The sequence below is a fragment of the Solanum dulcamara genome, chromosome 10, assembly GCF_947179165.1.
Source record: "Solanum dulcamara chromosome 10, daSolDulc1.2, whole genome shotgun sequence".
Lineage (NCBI taxonomy): Eukaryota > Viridiplantae > Streptophyta > Magnoliopsida > Solanales > Solanaceae > Solanum > Solanum dulcamara.
In genome coordinates, this window is record NC_077246.1 from 1,727,281 (window position 1) to 1,748,059 (window position 20,779).

At 32.2% G+C, this 20,779-nt stretch overlaps 2 protein-coding genes across 2 annotated transcripts; one reads left to right on the plus strand and one right to left on the minus strand.

Moving 5' to 3' along the window:
- Positions 1-9,117: 9,117 nt before the first annotated feature.
- Positions 9,118-10,979, plus strand: LOC129871441 (40S ribosomal protein S30). Its single transcript, XM_055946353.1, has 3 exons — positions 9,118-9,223; positions 9,580-9,717; positions 10,749-10,979. The coding sequence occupies exons 1-3, from the start codon at positions 9,220-9,222 to the stop codon at positions 10,793-10,795; spliced, it is 189 nt and encodes a 62-aa protein (XP_055802328.1). The 5' UTR covers positions 9,118-9,219; the 3' UTR covers positions 10,796-10,979.
- A 597-nt stretch (positions 10,980-11,576) lies between these two features.
- On the minus strand, positions 11,577-16,419 carry LOC129871213 (IAA-amino acid hydrolase ILR1-like 4). The gene is made up of 5 exons (XM_055946102.1): positions 15,998-16,419; positions 14,712-14,837; positions 13,568-13,882; positions 12,545-12,676; positions 11,577-12,276 (listed from the first exon to the last, which is right to left on the minus strand). Exons 1-5 carry the CDS (start codon positions 16,355-16,357, stop codon positions 11,869-11,871), a joined length of 1,341 nt encoding a protein of 446 aa, XP_055802077.1. The 5' UTR covers positions 16,358-16,419; the 3' UTR covers positions 11,577-11,868.
- Between the last annotated feature and the right edge of the window lie 4,360 nt (positions 16,420-20,779).

Below are 20,779 nucleotides of genomic sequence, written 5' to 3' on the forward strand. Positions count from 1 at the left end.
TTTTATAAACATTATCATATTTTTAAAATTACATATTTTATAATCGAAGTTACTGCTATCATTGTACACCTCTTTTCTTAAACAATTGATTGTCGTGATCCTTATTTCAAGTTTCGTTCCTATTTAAATTAATATTCTATATCTATGTTTTATGTTAAATTTATAATATTAATGTTTTTACATAATATATATTGTATAAGTTATCAAGGTTTGTTTCTTTGTTCTATTTTTAGAGTGTTTCAAAGCTTTTTCAACCCAAAATCAGAGAAAGTTTCACTATTTTGAAGTAGTGTCTAAAGCTTATGACCAAATCACGTGAATATCAAGTGGAGCCTACTACGTTTGAATTTCAAAATATTTCAAATTCCCGCTCAGCAAATTTCTTGTTGCGTCCTATAAATTGGACTCGTTGCACTCATTTTAGAGGAGGTTTTTTTTTCTTCACCCCTGCACACGAAAACAATCACTTCTTCACTCGAAATTTTAGTTTTCTTTCCGCTAGTTAATTTGCTAAAATGCTCCAAGTATTCAGCTCTTTTGTAAAATCTCGAATCTGAGCATAGTTCGTATTTGAGTGTGATTTGGAGACCGAAAGCCCCTGTTCACTGCCCCACAACAAGTGATATATCACTGTGATAAAATTTGTGAATATTTTAAGAAGATAATGTGTCAAGAATATATTTTTGCTTAAGTTTAGCCATAACGATGAATGATGTTAAAATTTGTATTTTATGGACCTCGTTCCAGATATGTATGAATCTGAATCCATTTTTTTAAGGCTTGTACTTAAAAAACAATTTAGTTTTGTGAGTAAATATTCATTTGAGATCAGTTTGTTATTAGCTAATACTCATTAGAGTATCTTTATATTATAAGGATTTTGCATTATGTTTGCTTAGGTAGAAATGTGCTTTAAAGAGACTGAGCCTATTTGCAACTCTACTTCATGTCCCCATGTCCACATTTTTAGTCTTTCTATACGCTTTGTTATCTGAAGCATGTGTATGAGTAGCCATTTTAAAGGAATGTAATATAATACTGAATGACTTATGCATCAAATTTCATTATTTTTTTTGCTTCGTAAAAGTAATGTTTCATTTGTATTTTAAATCTGATTTGTTTGAGGTTTAGTTTGTGCTCGAAGTACATTTATTATGATTTAGCTATTTTTAGTTGGTTTTTAAAGTGATCAATCGTAAGGCAGGTATCTTTTCTAGTGCTTGCATATTTCATGTTCAAGATTATATCTTTATGTTGTGGCTTTACTTGACTCTATATTTGTTTTATTTAATATCATGAAAAGTTGATTTGTCTTACTAATCTCTTCCTTCTCTCTTCATTTACATGAACTTTCGGAGCAAAAATGGAGTCTCTGTGAAAGACTCTCACTGCCGTATAAGACATTGAAAATGTGCATCATCTCTTTCACGTTGTGCTTTCGCTCCCTCGAAACCCATACAAGAGCAAGCAAATCTGAAAAATTACTCCTCTCAGTTTTTTAGTCGCTACTACTTATATTATATTTGCTTTTTTTAATGATATCCGTGAACCTATATTATGTGACATTTTTCTTGCTCTTTGATTACTATTCTTGAGGTTAAATCTTCTTTAGTTAGTAGATGTAACTATTTTAGTTTGTGTGAGATTCTTTCATTTAGGTAAACTTTTTTTTTTAAAAAAAAAAGAAGCTTTAAACGATGACAAATGTATCCATTAGGCCTTTTGAGTTTCTTTGTTAAAACATGGTTAGTTTTTCAATAGAAATTTTTGATATAAAAGTATCTTAAAGAGCTTTAAACCTTTAGCTTTGTTGAGAGTTTTAATTCTTTTCAAAATATGTTCTAAATTTTTAGTTTATTTTATTTTATTTGCGCTTGGCTAATGCATGAGCAAAATGATCAAATTTTTCATTTGATTTTCTTTCTTAGACATAAATTTGGAGCCAGTAAACTATTTTAAGCAAAATAATTTTTTAATTCCACCAGGTTATAAACATGCAAACGAGATATTTAGAACCTTTACCTAGAATTGCACAAGGTTAATTCATTTTCTTAACTCATTAGTCTTCCGATTTCTTAGCACTCATCTTTAGTATTAATTAATTAACCTAAATTTCGTCCGTTAACCATTTTTAATGGATGCCTAGTCTCTTCCCTTTAGGATATTTAGAACCCTTACCTAGAATTGCACAAGGTTAAATAGACCTTAATTTAGAGTTAATCGAGTATTACCATAGCAAATAGATGTCCTAATTCATCTTTAAAATAATTAGGTGGCGACTCTTTAAAATAACATAAGAATCGTCAATACGTTGTACACCGTTTGACCTCGAGTTGAAATGGAGTATAATACAATTCATTTAAATACAATATTTATTTTGATTGTTACTTGAATTTGATTGTATCATGTTGTTTGTGATGACATATAATCACAAACACTTTTATGTAAAAGGAAACACAGAGATGTGAGATTTGATAATGCAATGTCTTAGGATGTTTTGATATCTTGTGTATAAGGAGTCAATATCTTAAGGGGTTACTCAATTATGATTGGCTCATTTGATAATAATATTGCAAGAATTAGAAAAATTTTGATAGTTTGCACAAATCAAGGGATTTCCATATTTACGAAGAAGGTACTAATTTTGAGATTCAAATTTTAGAACCTAGTAAAAAGTTCAACTTTAATATCAATTTGATTTCAAATCGACAATTTCAAATACAAATCATAAGCGAGAATAATAATGTAGAATCAGAAAATTTATAAATCGAGAATGATGAATATGATTTATAAAGTGTATTTATTGAACGTGGATTTGTTGAATATAATTTATAAATAGTATTTATTGAGAGCGATTTACAGTGACGCTCAATGCATTTACTCATTGGACTTTATATATATGTGTGCATCTCTAATGAAGACCTTAAATTTTCAAATGAAGACAAATGGACATTTCAAGTGAAAACATATGAATCATATAAGATAACATGAAAACTCCACACAATGGAGCGACAACAAATGAAAAAGTATGCGAACACATGATAAAATAAAGTATATGAACAAATAAAATATATAACATATGGAGACTCTCGTCATGTGTAGTTTAAGACCTCATTGACTTACATAAGAGAAACATGTGATTGGAAGGTGGAGTTTCAACGATGAAAGAGAATTTAGCCTTATATATCTCAATTTGATTTCTTAGCGTATAATTATGATCAATGCTTCTTTACGAATTCAATCTATAACAATAACGATAATAAAAACTCAAGTTATATATTAAAGTTGTAAAAAAGGATTTTGATTGTTGTAATACGCTAAAAAGACAAAAATAAAATAACAAAATACAAGTACATCAATTTTTTTCTCAAAATCAACAAAGTATAAAAATTTAATACAACTCCACTCTTAACATAGAAAACAGAAAAATTACAAATATGTCAACAAAAGTTGCATTAAGCATTTAGAACCAGAAAATAGTATTGAGAATTAACTATACTCTATAGGACCAAACATATAAATAATAAACCTAATCAGAAAAAAAATATTGGAAAAATTAACATAAATAATCGTCCATCAAAACAATAGATTTGTATATTAATATATACATACATAAAATATATATTACTATTGATACATAGTATATATTGTGCAAGTGGATGTTCCATTTTCTAGTGGGACCCACTAAAATAACAAATTGCAATTTGCTTTTCCCTTCCACTTTTTCCTCCACTTACCTGACTCCCCACGTTTTCTCCTTCTTACACTGCTATAAATAGATCAGTATTGTGAACTGAACACACACTGAATTCTGCAATCTCTCTCGGTCTCTTACTATTTCTTTTTTTTATTAAATTGCTAAGTTAGTTTATTTTATAATACGTTATCAGCACGAGCCTCCATCACTTTGAGCTATTTTAAGAAGATAACAAGAAGGTAAGAATTTTATTTTCTTAAAATGTCGAATATCTCTAAACTTAAATTTGTTGCTCTTGATATATCTGGAAAAGGCTACTCATCATGGGCACTAGATGCCGAAATACACCTAGAATCGATAATTCTGGTAGACACTATCAAAGATGACAATATGACATCTAGTCAAGACCGTTTCAAAGTCATGATATTTCCCCACCACCATCTTGATGAGGGGTTAAAATTATTGTATCTCACATTAAAAGACTCTCTTAAACTATGGAAGAATCTAAAAAAAGGATATAACCACCTGAAGTTGGTCATCCTTCCACAAACACACCAAGATTGGCTCAATATAAGATTAATGGATTTTAAAAATATGACTGAATATAATTCTGTCTTGTTTAGATTTATAGCTCAGTTAAATTTATGTGGAGAAAAAATCACTGAGCAAGACAAACATGAAAAAACATACTCCACATTTTCACCTGCGAATATGCTCCTGCAACAATAATATCGCGAAAAGGAATTTAAAAAATATTGTGAATTACTTTCTCACATTCTTATTGCTAAACGCCACAACGAACTGTTAATGAAAAATTATGATAGTCGGACCATTGATTCTTTGCCACTCCTTGAAGTGAATTAAGCAAACTATAACCAACGAGAAAGAGGTCATGACTCCAGTCGTGGTCGTGGTCATGATCGAAGAAAAAATTATAATCATGATGCTCGGCTGGCACCGAAAAATGATCAGCAGTATAAAAAAATAAGTGAAAAACAAGAAGTTATACAAAAGAAAATTTCAGAAAGTATATGTCATAAATGTGGAGGTATGGAACACTGGTCGCGGACCTGCCGGTCATCAAATTCAACTATATTAGGCATTCTTGAAGAGGGCAAAAAATAATTCAGAGACAAACTTTATCTCTGAAGATAATATTAAGCCTATGCATCTGAATGTAGCTGATTTCTTTAATTTTTCAGAAAAAATATGAATATTAATAAGCCTAATAATATTTAAATAATTTTTTTTTATTTTTCTCTACTAAGTAATATGTTTATATTTTTCTGATTCATGTAAATAAATAAATTTTATATAATGAATCATGTTTTAACTATAATGTTTACCTTATTTCTTTTTGAAGAAAAATATGAATATGCCTCAAATTTTATTTGGATCAATGATCAATCATGAAGATATTTGTGTAATTGATAGTGGAACAACTCATGCCATTTTAAAAGACAAAAAATATTTTTTCAACTTGCTTAGAAGAAAAGCAAATATTATTACAATTTCTGGTAATTCAAAAATGATTGAAGGCTCCGAAAGAGCTACTATATTTCTGCCTAAGGGGACAAAGAATGTTATAGAATATGCATTATTCTTTTGTAAATCCCAAGAAACTTGTTAAGTTTTAAAGATATCCGCAGAAATGAATATCATGTTGAGACACTAAATGAAATGAATATTGAATACTTTGGTATAACCAAGAGTGTCTCGGGCCAGAAATATATTTTGGAAAAATTATCAACTTTGTCGTCTGGCCTATATTATACAAAAATTAGTGCAATTGAAGCACATTTGATTGTAAACCAGAAGTTTGTTGACCTAAATACATTTGTGCTATGACATGATCAAATAGGTCATCAATAATGATGAGACGAATTCTTGAAAATTCAACTGGACATCCGTTAAAGAACTTGAAGATTCTTACAAATGATGAATTTTCATGTGCTACTTGTTATCAAAGCAAATTAATTGCCAGACCATCAACCCTAAAGATTGACATCAAATCTCCTGATTTTTTAGAGCGTATACATGAGGATATATGTGGACCTATTCATCCACTTAGTGAATTGTTTTGATATTTTATGGTTCTAATAGATGCATCATCTAGATGATTTCATTGTGCCTCTTATCATCTTGTAACCTGACGTTTGCAAAGTTGTTAGCACAAATAATAAGATTAAGGGCACAATTTTCAGATTATTCAATTAAGGCTATTCGCCTTGATAATGCTGGAGAATCTACATCACAAGCTTTTGATGATTATTGCATATCAATAAGGATAAAAATTGAACATCATGTTGTTCATGTTCATATTTAAAATGGCATTATAGAGTCATTTATTATACTCTTACAATTGATAGTAAGACCTCTACTAATGAAAACAAAATTGTCGATTACTGTTTGGGGTCATGCTATCTTACATGCAGCAGCAGTTGTACGTTTTAGACCGACAAATTATAATAATTACTCTCCATCATAATTAATATTTGGCCATGAGTCAAATATAGACTAATTATAAATTTTTTATTGTGCGGTATACGTGCCTGTAGCACCACCACAACGTACAAAGATGGGTCATCAACGAAGGTTGGGCATATAAGTTGAGTTTGACTCACCCTCCATAATTCACTACATTCAACCGTTGATAGAAGACTTATTTACTGCTCGATTTGTAAATTATCGGTTTGATGAAATAACTTTTTTGCAATTAGGGAGAGAGAAAAAGAAACCCACGAAAAAAACTGTGTGGAAAGTTTCATCACTACCTCATTTTGATTCACGTACCCACACATGTGAGAAAGTGGTCTAGAAGATCATCAATTTACAAAAAATAGCAAATCAAACGCAGATGTATTTACTGTTTTGTAACGGATAACTAAGTCACATATCACTACAGTAAATGTGTCTGTCCTGATTGATATCCCAAAAGGACCATCTACTAGTATCATAGCTTCTGAATCTCAAACACACCTGAAGCATCGTAGACCATTAGGTTCAAATGAAAAAAATCTAGAAAGACAAACGTGAGAAATAATAAAGATGATACTACAAAAGAACCTCTTGAAGAAGATCAAGATTTGAGTAATCCTGATATTTTTGAAGAAATTAGTAAATCCGAGACTTAAGTGAATGAAGAACTTTCAATAAGTTCTACCGGTGATGTGATAAATTTAGATCAATAAAAAATTATGATAGATAATATTTTTGCATATAATGTTGCAATTAACCTCATGCAAGATAGCGAAAATTTTGAGCCTAAATTTGTCGAAGAATATCGACGTAGATGTGATTGACCAGAATGACAAAAGGCAATTCAATCAGAATTAGACCCACTTACTAAATGTGAGGTTTTTGGACCTGTGGTCCAAACCCCTGAAGGTGTAAAATCAGTTCGATATTCACCAGTTATGAATGGAATAACTTTTCGATATCTCATCAGTTTAGCTGTATAGAAAATCTTGAAATACATCTAATGGATGTAGTTACAGCTTACCTTTATGTTTTACTTGATAATGAAATTTACATGAAAATTCCAGAAGGATTAAAATTACCTGAAGCAAGTATTAAGTCTCGGGAGATGTACTCAATCAAATTGCAAAGATCATTATATAGTCTGAAACAATTAAGACGTATGTGGTATAATTGTCTTAGTGAGTACTTGATAAATAAAAGTTATATAAATGATGTCATTTGTCCATGTGTTTTTATTAAGAAAATGGAATCTGAGTTTGTTATACTCGCCGTTTATATTGATGACATAAATCTCATTAAAACCTCTGAAGAGATCCAAAAAGCGATTAAATATCTAAAAAAGAATTTGAGATCAAAGACCTTGAAAAGACAAAACTTTATCTGGGTCTGCAAATTGAACATTTAGCATACAGGGTTTTTGTCCACCAATCTGCCTACACTGAGAAAATCTTAAACGATTTTACATGGACAAAGCACATTCATTAAGTACTCCAATGATTGTTCGATCATTTGAAGTGGATAAATATACATTTTGACCTCTAGAAGAGAATGAAGAACTTTTTGGTCTTGAAGTACCATATCTTAGTGCTATTGGTGCACTTATGTATCTTACTAACACAACTAGGCCTGATATAACATTTTTTGTTAATTTGCTGGCAAGATATAGTTCATCCCCAACGTGAACACATTGAAATGGTATCAAACATATTTTGATATACCTAAAGAGTACCATTGATATGGGTCTGTTTTATACTAACAAAGGCTATGCAGACTTTATTGATTATGCAGATGCAGATTATTTATCATACCCATATAAAGCTTGATCTCAGACAGGCTATCTATTTATACACGGAGGAACTGTTATATCATGGCGATCTACAAAGCAATCTATTATTGCTACTTCTTCAAATCATGTTAAAATAATAGCAATTCATGAAGCAAGTAGAGAATATGTGTGGTTGAGATCGATGATACAGTTCATCAAAGAAAGATGCGGCCTAAAAAATGATGTCAAAATGCCCACAGTTATATTCGAAGACAATGCCGCGTGCATGGCTCAATTAAAATGTGGCTTCATAAAGGGAGACATAACAAAACATATTTTACCAAAATTATTCTTTACACATGATCTCTAGAAGAATGGTAATATTAATGTACAACAAGCTCGTTCGAGTGATAATATTACAGATTTATTCACAAATACGTTACCAACATCAATTTTTGAGAAACTAAGGTATAAGATTGGAATGCGTCGTCTCCAAAATATTAAATAAAGTTTTCATCAGCGGGAGTAAAATACACACTGTACTCTTTTTTTCTTAACCATGATTTTGTCCCACTGAGTTTTCTTGATAAATTTTTTAATGAGGCAGCAATCAATGCGTATTACCAGATGTGTGTACTATTTTTTCTTCATTAGGCTTTTTTTCACTGAATTTTTTTCTAGTAAGGTTTTAATGAGGCCAAAAACATCTATGGGTCTTCAGGATAACTATGTGTATTGTCTCATGTATAATTTTTTTTATGAGGCACATTACACATGGATATCTAAGGGGGAGTATTGTGCAAATAGATGTTCCACTTTCTAGTGGGACCCACTAAAATAGCAAATTGCAATTTGCTTTTCCCTTTCCCTTTTTCCTCCACTTATTTGTGTCCCCTTACGTTTTCTCAGTGTTGTGCAACTGAACACACACTGAATTCTGCAATCTCTTTCTCAGTCTCTTACTATTTATTATTATTTTTCCTTCTTATTAAATTGTTAAGTTAGTTTATTTCATAATAGTATATAATATTTTGTATATTTCGCTAGCAATGTAATTATTTTCAATCGATCGGGCCAATTAAAGGAACATATGTTTCGGGTAATCGTTTGGACTCTCTTCCTAAGGCCCAACTCTTTTTCTCAACAAGGCCCAATATGGATTCAGGCCTATAAATTCGTCTTCAACTCTCCCAAAAACCCTAGCCCTAGTATTTCACTTTCGCAACTCCCAAAGGATTTCAAGCTTCTCCGACGACCGGCTACTCAGAAATCAACCATGGGTAAGCTCCGGCGACACTTGAATACTGTTCTCTTCGTTGTCAATTTTTCAATTTTTGCTAGATTTTCTCAGAGTAGGTACAATTATTCCGTAGTAAAATGGAACTATATAAAATGGATCTTCATCCACATAGAAGATCACATAGCCGATATCTTTTATTCCGTCACAATTTAAGTGTCTTAATTTGACTGGAGACATGGTTTTAGAAATAAAGATATACTTTTGAATCTCGTGGTCTTAAAAAGAAATTAAAATACGTAAACTGGGATGGAGGGAGTAGTTTGCGATTCTGAGATAGTAGTTGTATTTGTTGTTGAATGAGGATTGATTTGTAGTTTTTGATTTTGTTAATTGTAGGTAAGGTTCACGGATCACTTGCTCGTGCCGGTAAGGTTAGGGGGCAAACACCTAAGGTTGCAAAGCAGGATAAGAAGAAGAAGCCAAGAGGACGTGCACACAAGCGTATGCAATACAATCGCAGATTCGTCACTGCTGGTAACCGTTTTTTCCTTTCCGTATTTCATTTTATGAATGGATCTTAACTGCCTAAACGATTGAAGTATATATGTAAGTAAAAACTAATAAAAGTTATGTCTTTAAGCAAGTCTAAATCTTTTGTCTGGAAGTAGTAATTGTTTCATTGGTACACAATACCTGTAAGCTTAAAATTGTTGTCTCTGTGGTATCCATTTGCAATTGTAATTGTATATGCATTAGCATTTGGGAAATGCATATAAGTTAGCACTCGCACATCCTTTCCAGGATCGTTGAAAGCTTAAAACAGATTTGAACTGTTACTTGAGTATACAAGATTGTGCATTTCTGAAGAAGTATTGATGTTCTAAATGAAATTTCACCTTGTCTGGAACCTCCCTAATAACCTTTGAATCTTTGCTATCAAGCATTCTAGTCTACTTTTGCGTCTGTAAAATCTTTATAATATATAATATCCATGTGGTTTAGTTTGAGTTCATCAGTTCTTTTTAGCAGTATATGATCTTAAGACGGTGATATGCTATTTCATTTCTTTTAAAGAAACAAGTAGGTTTACTGTTAATACTTAATACCTTTAGACATACCCACTGATGTTTAGACTAAACGTGTGTACAAATTGCTTATGTACCTCACTTAGACATGAATATACTTAGAGTATCATAATTATACTTGTATTATGCTGGTTATGAATGTTCCAGTGAAATTTTGCCTTATGGGAACTCTCCCTAATCCGCCTTAGTTTTTCCTGCATCTTTGCTACTAAGTGGTATTCTAGATGAGATTTCTGATTTCAAGTCTTCCGTAGTACCCGGGCTGCTTAATTTGAGTTTTCCTATTTCTCTGCCCATCATCGTATGATCGCAGCAGTTAATTTGTTGTATTTCTACATACAAGTGCCTGTGATGTTTCTGGTGTGTTTACCTTTAACTGTTTAGTTTTATCTGTATTTGGTCGATACTTGTATGTGATTTATTTTGCTTGGTAACTTTTTGGAGCTTCTCTTTTTGACATATGCTTATGTCTGCTTTCAGTTGTTGGCTTTGGAAAGAAGAGGGGACCAAACTCTTCTGAGAAGTAGATGAGGACTTCAGTTATGTTAGGTTGGGAAGTTACTGTTTCAAAAGTTTTCATCTTTGTGATGTTTATAAATTTTGATTCTCAGACCTCATAATGAGAAAAGACATGTTTACTACTGGCATTTGTAGGATGGATGATTACGTTCTGTTTTGCAAGAATTAATTAAATTTTACCCTTGTCTTTTATACTCCTATCATTTTCATTCGTTGCTTGAATGTTTTATGCTGTTCACAGTTCGTGTTGTCACTTCACGATTCTTTGAGTCACCCTTGATACTATTGCTACACTATTAGATCAGATAAACATGATAGGATTGTTTTCTTAAACTTTGTGATCTATTTTCGTTTCCCCCTTGAAGTGTATGGGATTCTACTCAAGTTCTTGAATAGAATGTTTCCTTACAGATGTTCTATTAGTTCAGTGAGATCATTCTGATGATTCCATCAAGTAGACGTTTGGTTGAATTTGGTAAAATATATATGCATTTGGAATATCTCATGACTTGACCATATTGATTTCAAGAGGGAGTCATTGGCTTGCCATTCAGAATGTTGTTTGTCTATTCCAGTTACAGAAAAGGGCCAAAAATACCTTCATCTTCCACATAATGAATTAGCACCTCAACGAGCGCACTTTGATCATATACTCGCTCACTGCCAATATAGGCGGATCTAAATTTGAAGTTGAGTTTCTACTGAGAATTTACAAGTGAAAAGGACTAGTTTGCAGTTATCTCTGAGAGCAGAGAAAAACTTCTACCCTCAAAGCAGTACGATTCAATATTGATAACAACTATGACTCAATTCCAAATAAGTTAGGGTTAGCTATATCAATCATATTGAAAAAAGAAAACAATGATGTGACTAGACCAAGATTCTTTATGACTCGCACCAATAACGTCACTGATGACAGAACCTTTTTTTGGATGATCAACCAAACTAGCTCCAACACCAATTTGATTTGGAACAAGTACAGATATCAAGTAAATAGAAAGAGAGGAACCTACTTCTGCTCGGCTGAATGTAGCAGAAATTATTTTCATCCACAAGGTTCTTGTTGTACTCTCGGAGGACCTTACAACTCGTCATGAAAATTTTGATCCCGAGTGATTGATTTTACTTGATGTTCAAGAAGGTAAGTCGCGGCTAATGATGCATGTAAAGCAACACCGTATGGAAGTGCATCTTCATTGACTCTGTAGAAAGGGGAATGCCCTGACTCGAATCGTCCTTTAGTTTCATCAACCATTCCAAGTAAGTAGAAGTATCCAGGAAAAGCCTCAGCAAAGAACGAAAAATCTTCTGTCCCCATCGTTGGTTTCTTTTCTATGATCTTGTCGATTCCCAGCATCTGTCCAGCTACATTTCGGAAATGCTCATGCAAAGCTTTGTTATTTACTGTCACCGGGTAAAAGGGCCTATTTTTTATGTCAAAATCTACTGTAGCATTGCACCTTTGTACATCAGCTTGTCGTGTGATAACCTGTTAATTGTTTCCAACAGTAGTGGAGTCAGGAGTTTTACTAAGGGGTGTAACAATATAGAAAAAGTAGATATACGTAGAAAATAAAGGGAGTCAACATATAGTATATATACATAGAACTAAAGTTTTGACCTAGCTAAACAGTGTAATTTTTCACTCAACAAGTCGAGTTTTACCATTAATTAGTCATAGCACATCCTTTTTGTGGAACAACCTTCAACTGTCATATGATAGTTTGGGCATTCAAGTACTAATATTAAAAGTATACCTCTATGATTCTCTGTTTAAGTTGTGTGAAACTTTCTTTTGAGAATGCCCTGAAAGTTCCACCGATTGTGACAGAGTCAGGTATGACGTTAAATGCACCACCACCACCTTTGAACTTTGCAACCGTAACAACCTGCAAAATCACGCGTCTTTGAGGTAATCGATAGATAAGTTGTAAAGGCCAACGTAAAGTCTTTGGAGATTGAAAAAGGTATGGTTACTATTTGAACATAATTTTTATCGGAAGGATGCAGAACTATTAGCCTTGTTCTTGAACATGCAAAATGCATATGAACAATTTTGTTTTACAAGTGTTAGAATCCCATCTAACATTTGTGCATCAATCCTAAGAAATTGTGAGGATGCTAAAATAGATGTGCGGTCATACAAGATTAGAAATGATCACATTCACAATAAACTTTATGTAGCACATATCGAGGATAAATTGATAGAAGATCATTTAAGATACTTTGGTCATGTCCAGCATCTACCTCCTCTCCTGATGCACTGGTAGGTTAGTGTGAAACCATGGTGAGTGAAGGTGTTAAAAACAAGGCGAGGTAAACCTAAAATCTATGCATACTTGGCGAAGGATAGGATATGGTAGAAAAAAAGATCTATATAGACGATACCTTTTTTTTTTTTTTTTTGGTAAACTATATAGACAATACCTATTAGTTGAGAATATGGTTTAGACATGTTAGTACTTTTATTGTAGTCCGATGTTTTCTAGGGTAGTTTAGCCTTTTGGAAATTTAGAAAAATATAGAGCACTTGCGTACTTTTTCTTTGTACTTGTATATAATATTGGCTTGAAATGAGTTTAATTAGAGTAACATGACCAGTAAGGATTCACACAGCCAACCCTAAACTTGCTTGGAATTGAGGTGTAGTAGTAGTTGTTGTATAAATAAGCTGCATAAATTTGCACAACTGCTAGAACATATATATGTGCATGTGTTGGTATTCACATAATACTAGATTACGAGAAAGGGAGAGAGAGAGAGAGAGAGAGAATGCGCACCTGTGAGTCCAAGGGATCAGCTTCCCGCGAAACAAGATGTTGCAAACTAACTATAATGTTAGAAGCTGCTAATATCGGATCTATAGTGTGCTGAGGGATTGCGGCATGACCACCTTTCCCCTTTATTACTGCCTCAAAGAAGCCACTTCCAGCCATGATAGGGCCATAATTAGCAGCAACCGTGCCAATAGGATTAATGGCGGAAATATGAAGACCAAAGATGGCATCAACATTGTCAAGTATCCCAGATTCAAGCATTTTCTTTGCTCCTCCACCACCCTCCTCAGCTGGCTGAAAAACCAAAAGAATAGTTCCCTGCCATGAAAAAGTTCTGTCAATACTCAACTCCTAACTCGATCAACTTTTTAGATAACATCCATGTTGTTCGTATATGTTGATCTAACTGTTTAATCCTCGAACACATCACTAATATCTTTACAACAAGCTACATGAGCATTATTGCTTGTGGTCTAAGTTTTCTGATTAACCAATGAGTTCTTGGTCCAGTTAAATCAGTTTGAAATGTCATTGCAACAAGAGGACCAAATGTTGCTCGGACTCTCCTAATGTTGCTGCACACGTGTCAGATTCTCCAATAATGAACCCCTTTGGAGGATCAAACAGGCACCCGATAACATTTTTGAAGTCCAAGCAACATAGGTCCAGAATAAACCTTGTAAACAGAACTATCGATAATCTACAGCTTCTACTATATCAAAGAAACTATAAGGGAGAGCAAGTGAGCAACTACTGAAGTTTTATCTATCGAGCAACTTTCCCTCATTCAACCTCAATTTTATTTCCAAGTCAGAGGCGGAGCTAGAATTTTGAATTTATGGGTTCTAGGTTCTAGAAAAGATAGTTACTTGGTTCTGGTAAATTACTTATACATATTACATGGATATTTTGACATAGATATAGGGTCTGGGCCAAAACTATTGAGTTCTGCTGAACCCAAACAGAGTTATAGCTCAGCTCCTTTTCCAATTATCACCACTATATAAACAGAAAATAGGGCCAAAAACAATACCATAACATTTTCTTTTCTAGATGCACAAAAACTAATGATAGTAGAATTAGCCAGCAAACAGAACAATGACATATATTCTTGAATCCAAGCTAAGAGAGAGAATGCAGTATGAACCTGCATATCATCACGCTGCTCCTGAAGGATCTTAGCAGCACCCAAAAGCATAGCAACATGAGCATCGTGTCCACAAGAATGCATCTTGCCCGGAATTTTACTCTTGTGCTCCCATTCCACTTCCTCCTGAACCAATCAAACAACATATTGAAGGCAAAGTGCAACACAAATAATTACATGTCAAGAGTTTTACATCTACAATTTCCCTCTTACCCCCTCCCCCCCAATTATCAATAAATACAATAAGGTAGTACCTCATTATCTGACATTGACAAGAAAGGAATACAACAACAATTACGCCTCAATCTCCAACAAGTTAGGTTCAGCTCTACGAATCTTCACAGACCATGTCGCTCCATTTAAGCTCACCTCGAACCAATATAATTGTAAAATAACAAAAAGTACTGACATGTCTAAAACATTGACAAGAAAGGTAAACAACAACAATTACGCCTCAATCCCCATCAAGTTAGGGTGAACTATATGAATCCTCACAGACTATGTCGCTTCATTTAAGCTCACCTCGGGCCAATATAATTGCAAAATAACAAAAAGTACTAAAATGTCTAAAACATTGACAAGAAAAGGAATATAACAACAATTACGTCTCAATCCCCACCAAGCTAGAGTCAACTATATGAATCGTCACAGAGACACATACTATGTAACTCCATTTAAGCTCATCTCAGGACAATATAATTGCAAAATAAGAACAAAGTACTAACATGACTAAAACATTGACGAGAAACATATACAACAACAATTACACCTCAATCTCCAACAAGATGAATCCTCAGAGACCATATCACTCCATTTAAGCTCATCTCAAACCAATATAATTGCAAAATAAATTTAAAAAGTATACTAACATGACTAAAACATTGACAATAAAGGAATACAACAACAACTGTGCCTCAATCTCCAACAAGTTAGAGTCCGCTACATGAATCCTCACAGATCATGTCACTCCATTTAAGCTCATCTCAGGCCAATATAATTGCAGAATAAGAAAAAAAGAACTAACATTAAAACATTTACAAGAAAGGTATACAACAAAATATAATTGCAGAATAAGAAAAAAAGAACTAACATTAAAACATTTACAAGAAAGGTATACAACAACAATTATGATTTACGCTATATGGATCCTTACAGACCATGTCACTCCCTATTTAAGCTCATCTCAGACCAATATAATTGCAAAATAACAAAAAATACTAACATGACTAAAACATTGACAAGAAAGGAATACATGAACACACACATTATTGGTAAAAAAAACATACCTGCATAGCAAGAGCATCCATATCAGCTCTCAGAGCAACAAAGGGTGGTTTTCCAGTCCCAATAAAACCAACAACACCAGTAACAGCAACAGGGTAATTGTAAAAAATACCCATTTTATCAAGCTCATTTCTAATAAGTTTACTAGTCTCAAATTCCTCAAACCCCAACTCAGGATTTTCATGAATAGTCCTCCTAATACTAACTATCCAATCAAAAAGCTCAGGTCTTTTTGCAATATTCAAGAAATTGGCTGAAATATTTGCCAACTCCTCTTTGTTCAAAAAAGAAGTTGATAAGATGGGTGTTGCTAAAGATGTGTATAAAATGAAAAAGGCAAGAACCCATTTCAAGAAACCCATGAAATGATTTGGATGAAAAATGTTTTGAGTTCTTGGAAAAACAATCTACTATTTTCTTGCCCCTTTTTATATAAGGGCATGTTTAGTAGGGGTTGGGGACACAAGTTTGATTAATTAAAAAACGTAAAAATATCTTTTTGACAAAATAAATTTAATAAAAATAAAAATATATAATTAGTAGGAGCCCGTTTGGATGGGCTTAAAAAAATAACTTTTATGTATGAAGTGGTTTTAGAACTTTGAAGTGTTGAAAATTATTTTTATAAATAAACAGTTGAGTGTTTGGATAAAAGTGCTTATGTTGAAAATAATTGTTTGAATTTTAGGGTTAAAAGAATAAAAAGGGTAGTTTGGAAATTTAGTTAAAATATAAGGGATATAAAAGTAATTTCTATGGTCAAACAAAATGGCTTTAAGCACTTAGAAAAAAAAAGTTAGAAATTCTAACTTTTTATTTTTGACTGACTTTAAAAACTTTATGGCTTAAAGTTAGCATTAGACAAACACGTCTAAAAGCTAAAAAGGGACTTTAAGTTGATTTTGACCAACTTAAAGCCCATCCAAACGGGCTCTAGGATAGAAAAAATAAGTTTTACAAATAGCAATCTCAATTAGAAAAAGTCTTAAATATATCCTCAACTATTATAAATGATATGCATATAGCCTCCTGTTATACTTTAACATTGTATATATTCTTACCGTCATATTTTTGGTACATATAGATCCTAAAGCTAAATGTACAAACAAGTGGCGTCATCTCAACAATTTATTGGATTTTATTTAATTTTTTATCCAAAACTAAAAAAAAACATAGCAATTTGCTATGCTGCTATGGGTTATTTGTTGTGTTGCTTAAACTCTTCAAAAATGAAAATAGGAGTGTGTCGAATCCTTCAAAAGAGTATATTTTTGGAGGATTAAATGCAAGTACAATAATATTTTTAGAGAATCCAAAAAATTATTTGTATTCTTTGATGGACTTTTGATATTCTAGATTTAGACATTTCAAAATCAATCAACTTCTTTTGTAACCCTACCAACTGGCCCAAATTGGTTATAACATGTTTGTTGATTTGATTCAATGGATTTAACTCGAAATAACCAATCAAATTATTAAGTCAAAATGGGTCAAGATAGTGTAAGCCAACCAAAATCCAAACATACAAAATCAAATTTGGAGATTGAGAATTACGTACATTTAGAAGAAAAGTGCACTAACTTTCATATTCCCTTTTTATATCAAAAAGCAAAATACAAAAAGAGTACGAAGATGGATCATGTTGGCGGGTTGAGTTATTATCCATTTATAAAAGGTAAAATTCATAAATAGCCACTTTTCGACCAAGCTTAGAGTGACTATTTTTCAATTACAGCCGTTGAAATGAAAAATGGCCACTGCCATTATTTTGGCCAAGCAAACCATAGATGGACTCTTTAAACACAAGACTCTCATGTTTTAAATTGGAGTTTTAAATTTTTCTATTGATTGGTGAAAAAGTGAGCAACAAGTGTTTGTTGAAAGACTTAAGAGCGACCATTGTTGTTGCTCGAACTCTTAAAACATGTCATATTCTTTAAAAATACATTTATTTGAAAAATTTAGCATCTATTTTTAAAGAGTTTGAGCAACATATAGTTGTTGCATTTACATATCTTTAGATATCTTCATGGGTCATTGTGTACATAGACTTGTTGCAGAAAATGGAGATTTTCTACTCATAAAAGCATTTATGTTCAATTTGCTTTTTATTATATTTTCGTTTAGTTATGTTGTTAGCATGCCCCTACACAAGGTTGAAAATCTATGTTGTTTTGACTCTTTGAAATTGTTGTTGTATTTGTGTTGTATTCTATAAAATACACTATTTTTGAAGTATCTGACACACACGTTGATATTTTTGTAGAGTTCGAACAACATAGATTTTCATCTGTTCGCCTTCTTTTTTTTTTTGCAAGTTCTTTTGTACAATTATTTCACATTTGCGATGACATTTATGAAAATTGATCCACTTGATCAAAAATTTCTTATTCTAGACAAATGAATCGTGTCTAATTTTGAATCTAAAAAAGACTTGTTAGGAATTTGTTGCAGTTAATATAGAACTCTTTGATCATAATTTCTTGTTTGAATACTGCGATTAATAAAAACATTTTTTTATTAAAATAAATTGCAAGCAAGTGTAGAGCTATCTATTTAAGGGGCACTCTTTCATCGAGAAAATTGCATCATGTAAATACGTAAAAGAAAAAATTATGTATATATACACTTTATGTTGAATTCCATTGACTTTTTTGAATGTTTACTTTGGTATATTTTGAATATCCTTCATAAAAATTAGGATTCGCGCTATTTGTAGGCAAAACATTAGGTAGGAAAGGAGAAGGAAAGATATAAAGAATTTCTACAATTTAATCATTGATCGAAAGAAATAGAGAATTTCACCCTCCAAAAAGAATACAAGAGTGAATTTTCTTTTTTAAAAAAAAATCACAACCAGAAGAATAAGAAGAAAATAAATAGAAAGAAAAGTTGCAATGCTTAGTGAATCATATAAGTAATTGCCAAAGCAACCAGCATTAGCACATAAGCTATACCTTGGTCAATTGCAACTCCTGCAAAAATCAAATCAATAATACCACATTAACTATTTACATTCCTGAAAGAAAAAAAAATGTGTGCGCATATACAAAGAGTATACCAAAAAATAGAAAATTTCTTAAGAAAAATATAGAATTTCTGCATATGAAACATAATCTTACATGCATATAGAAAATCGCATGGGTGCACCAAAAGGAAATAAGTGAATGATTTGACTATTTGTAATGGAACACATTGGTTAATCCCCCACCCCAATCCTTGAGGAGGTCGCAATATTATACCCGATCCACAATGATCACCAAGGATTAGGGTGGGATAATTGAAATTCATGTATCCTTGATTAGAATTCTCGAGTTCAAACTTAAATGGAGAACTTATTGGTAGATAATAAACAGAGCCCACCTAAAGCAAATCCACATTAATGAAACATTTTATCGACTTCGAAACTTGAGAATGAAGAGAACTCTTTGGATGGGAGGTTTTAGGCCTATCACACTAATCTAAATTGACTAGGCTAGTGAACTTCAGATACCATATAGTTAAATGTACACATAACAAAATGTCTTAAACTATTACTATATACAAACTTAAGAAGTAATAGATCGATATCTCAAATCAAGAATTGTTCATTCATACATTATGATAAAACCTCAAATAAACAACTTGGGGGTGGGGGGAGTGGGTGAAGAGAGAACTAACCATCACTTGTAGGGGCAGGAGCAGGAGTAGGAGCAGGCTCAGGCACTTGAGCATTGATAGAAGGAATAGCCAATGCCATAACCAAACAAAAAATAGCCATTAAACAGAGTCTCAATACCTCCATTTTTTTCTTCTTTTCTTGAGAGACCCTTTATGTCTAAAAGCTCTAATGTTTGTTTACTTCAAAGAAAAATGGGGGTTTTATAAATAGGGAATAATCTTCAAATCCCTATTTGCTTCCTTTTTTATATTTTGAAAATTTTGATTGTAAAGGATCTCCACTCAGTATCCACTCTGTCAAATTAAATTTCTTCCCAATCTGTAGAGGATTTAATAATAATAAGCTGTTTTTATAAGCCGTTAATAAAGGAACAGCTGTAAGGTTGAGATTCATTGCACGTTATGAATACAGATAGTTTTGAGTTGTACAGTATAAAATAATTTATTGTGGACCTCTTCCAATTAATGAAAATTCCTTCTTGCCACTTGCCAACATGAAGAAAAACATGATTGTTTGTCCTTTATATTCTTTCCTTGTTTTTTCAAAATTTAAAATAGAGTTGGTTGTTGCTTTTTTGACGTTCTTGTTGCTAGCTAAATAACCGTTGTTGTGGGCTTTGGTCAGAGCTAATTGGGCATATCTCAATTATTGGGACTTTAATTCAACCGTTAATAACTATTTCCGGCACCCAAATTAATGGATTTCTATAATATGACATGGGACTTTAATTCAACCGTTAATCACTAGTTCCGGCACTCAAATTAATGGATTTCTATAATACGACAAAAAGTACTTTGATGCCATAGTAAAATGAAACCTATCTATTTATTACACTATAAAATAATTCAGAAATAATAAAATCTATGTATAATTAAGATATGTCTTAACAATTTCGATTATTATTGAGGGATACTTGTGTATTATCTCCGACACAAATAAAAAAAACTAAAACAATAATGTGAATTAAAAATTAATGAGCAAAGGTAATAACCTATAAAGTATTAATATAAATATTTAATATTTATTTACAAGTAATATAATAAATTACTATTGTCTTAATGAGTTATCAATTAATTCAATAATCCAATATTAAAAACCAAATCGAACCAATAACCCGATAATT

Bases quoted from the DNA above. Each gene is read 5' to 3' on its own strand.
- LOC129871441 (XM_055946353.1), top strand. The intron at 9,718-10,748 runs GTAACCGTTTTT...GTCTGCTTTCAG, and splicing joins TCGCAGATTCGTCACTGCTG to TTGTTGGCTTTGGAAAGAAG.
- LOC129871213 (XM_055946102.1), bottom strand. From the start codon at position 16,357: ATGGGTTTCTTGAAATGGGTTCTTGCCTTTTTCATTTTATACACATCT. The intron at 12,677-13,567 runs GTGCGCATTCTC...GTGATTTTGCAG, and splicing joins CTGATCCCTTGGACTCACAG to GTTGTTACGGTTGCAAAGTT. The intron at 12,277-12,544 runs GTATACTTTTAA...AACAATTAACAG, and splicing joins TTAAACAGAGAATCATAGAG to GTTATCACACGACAAGCTGA.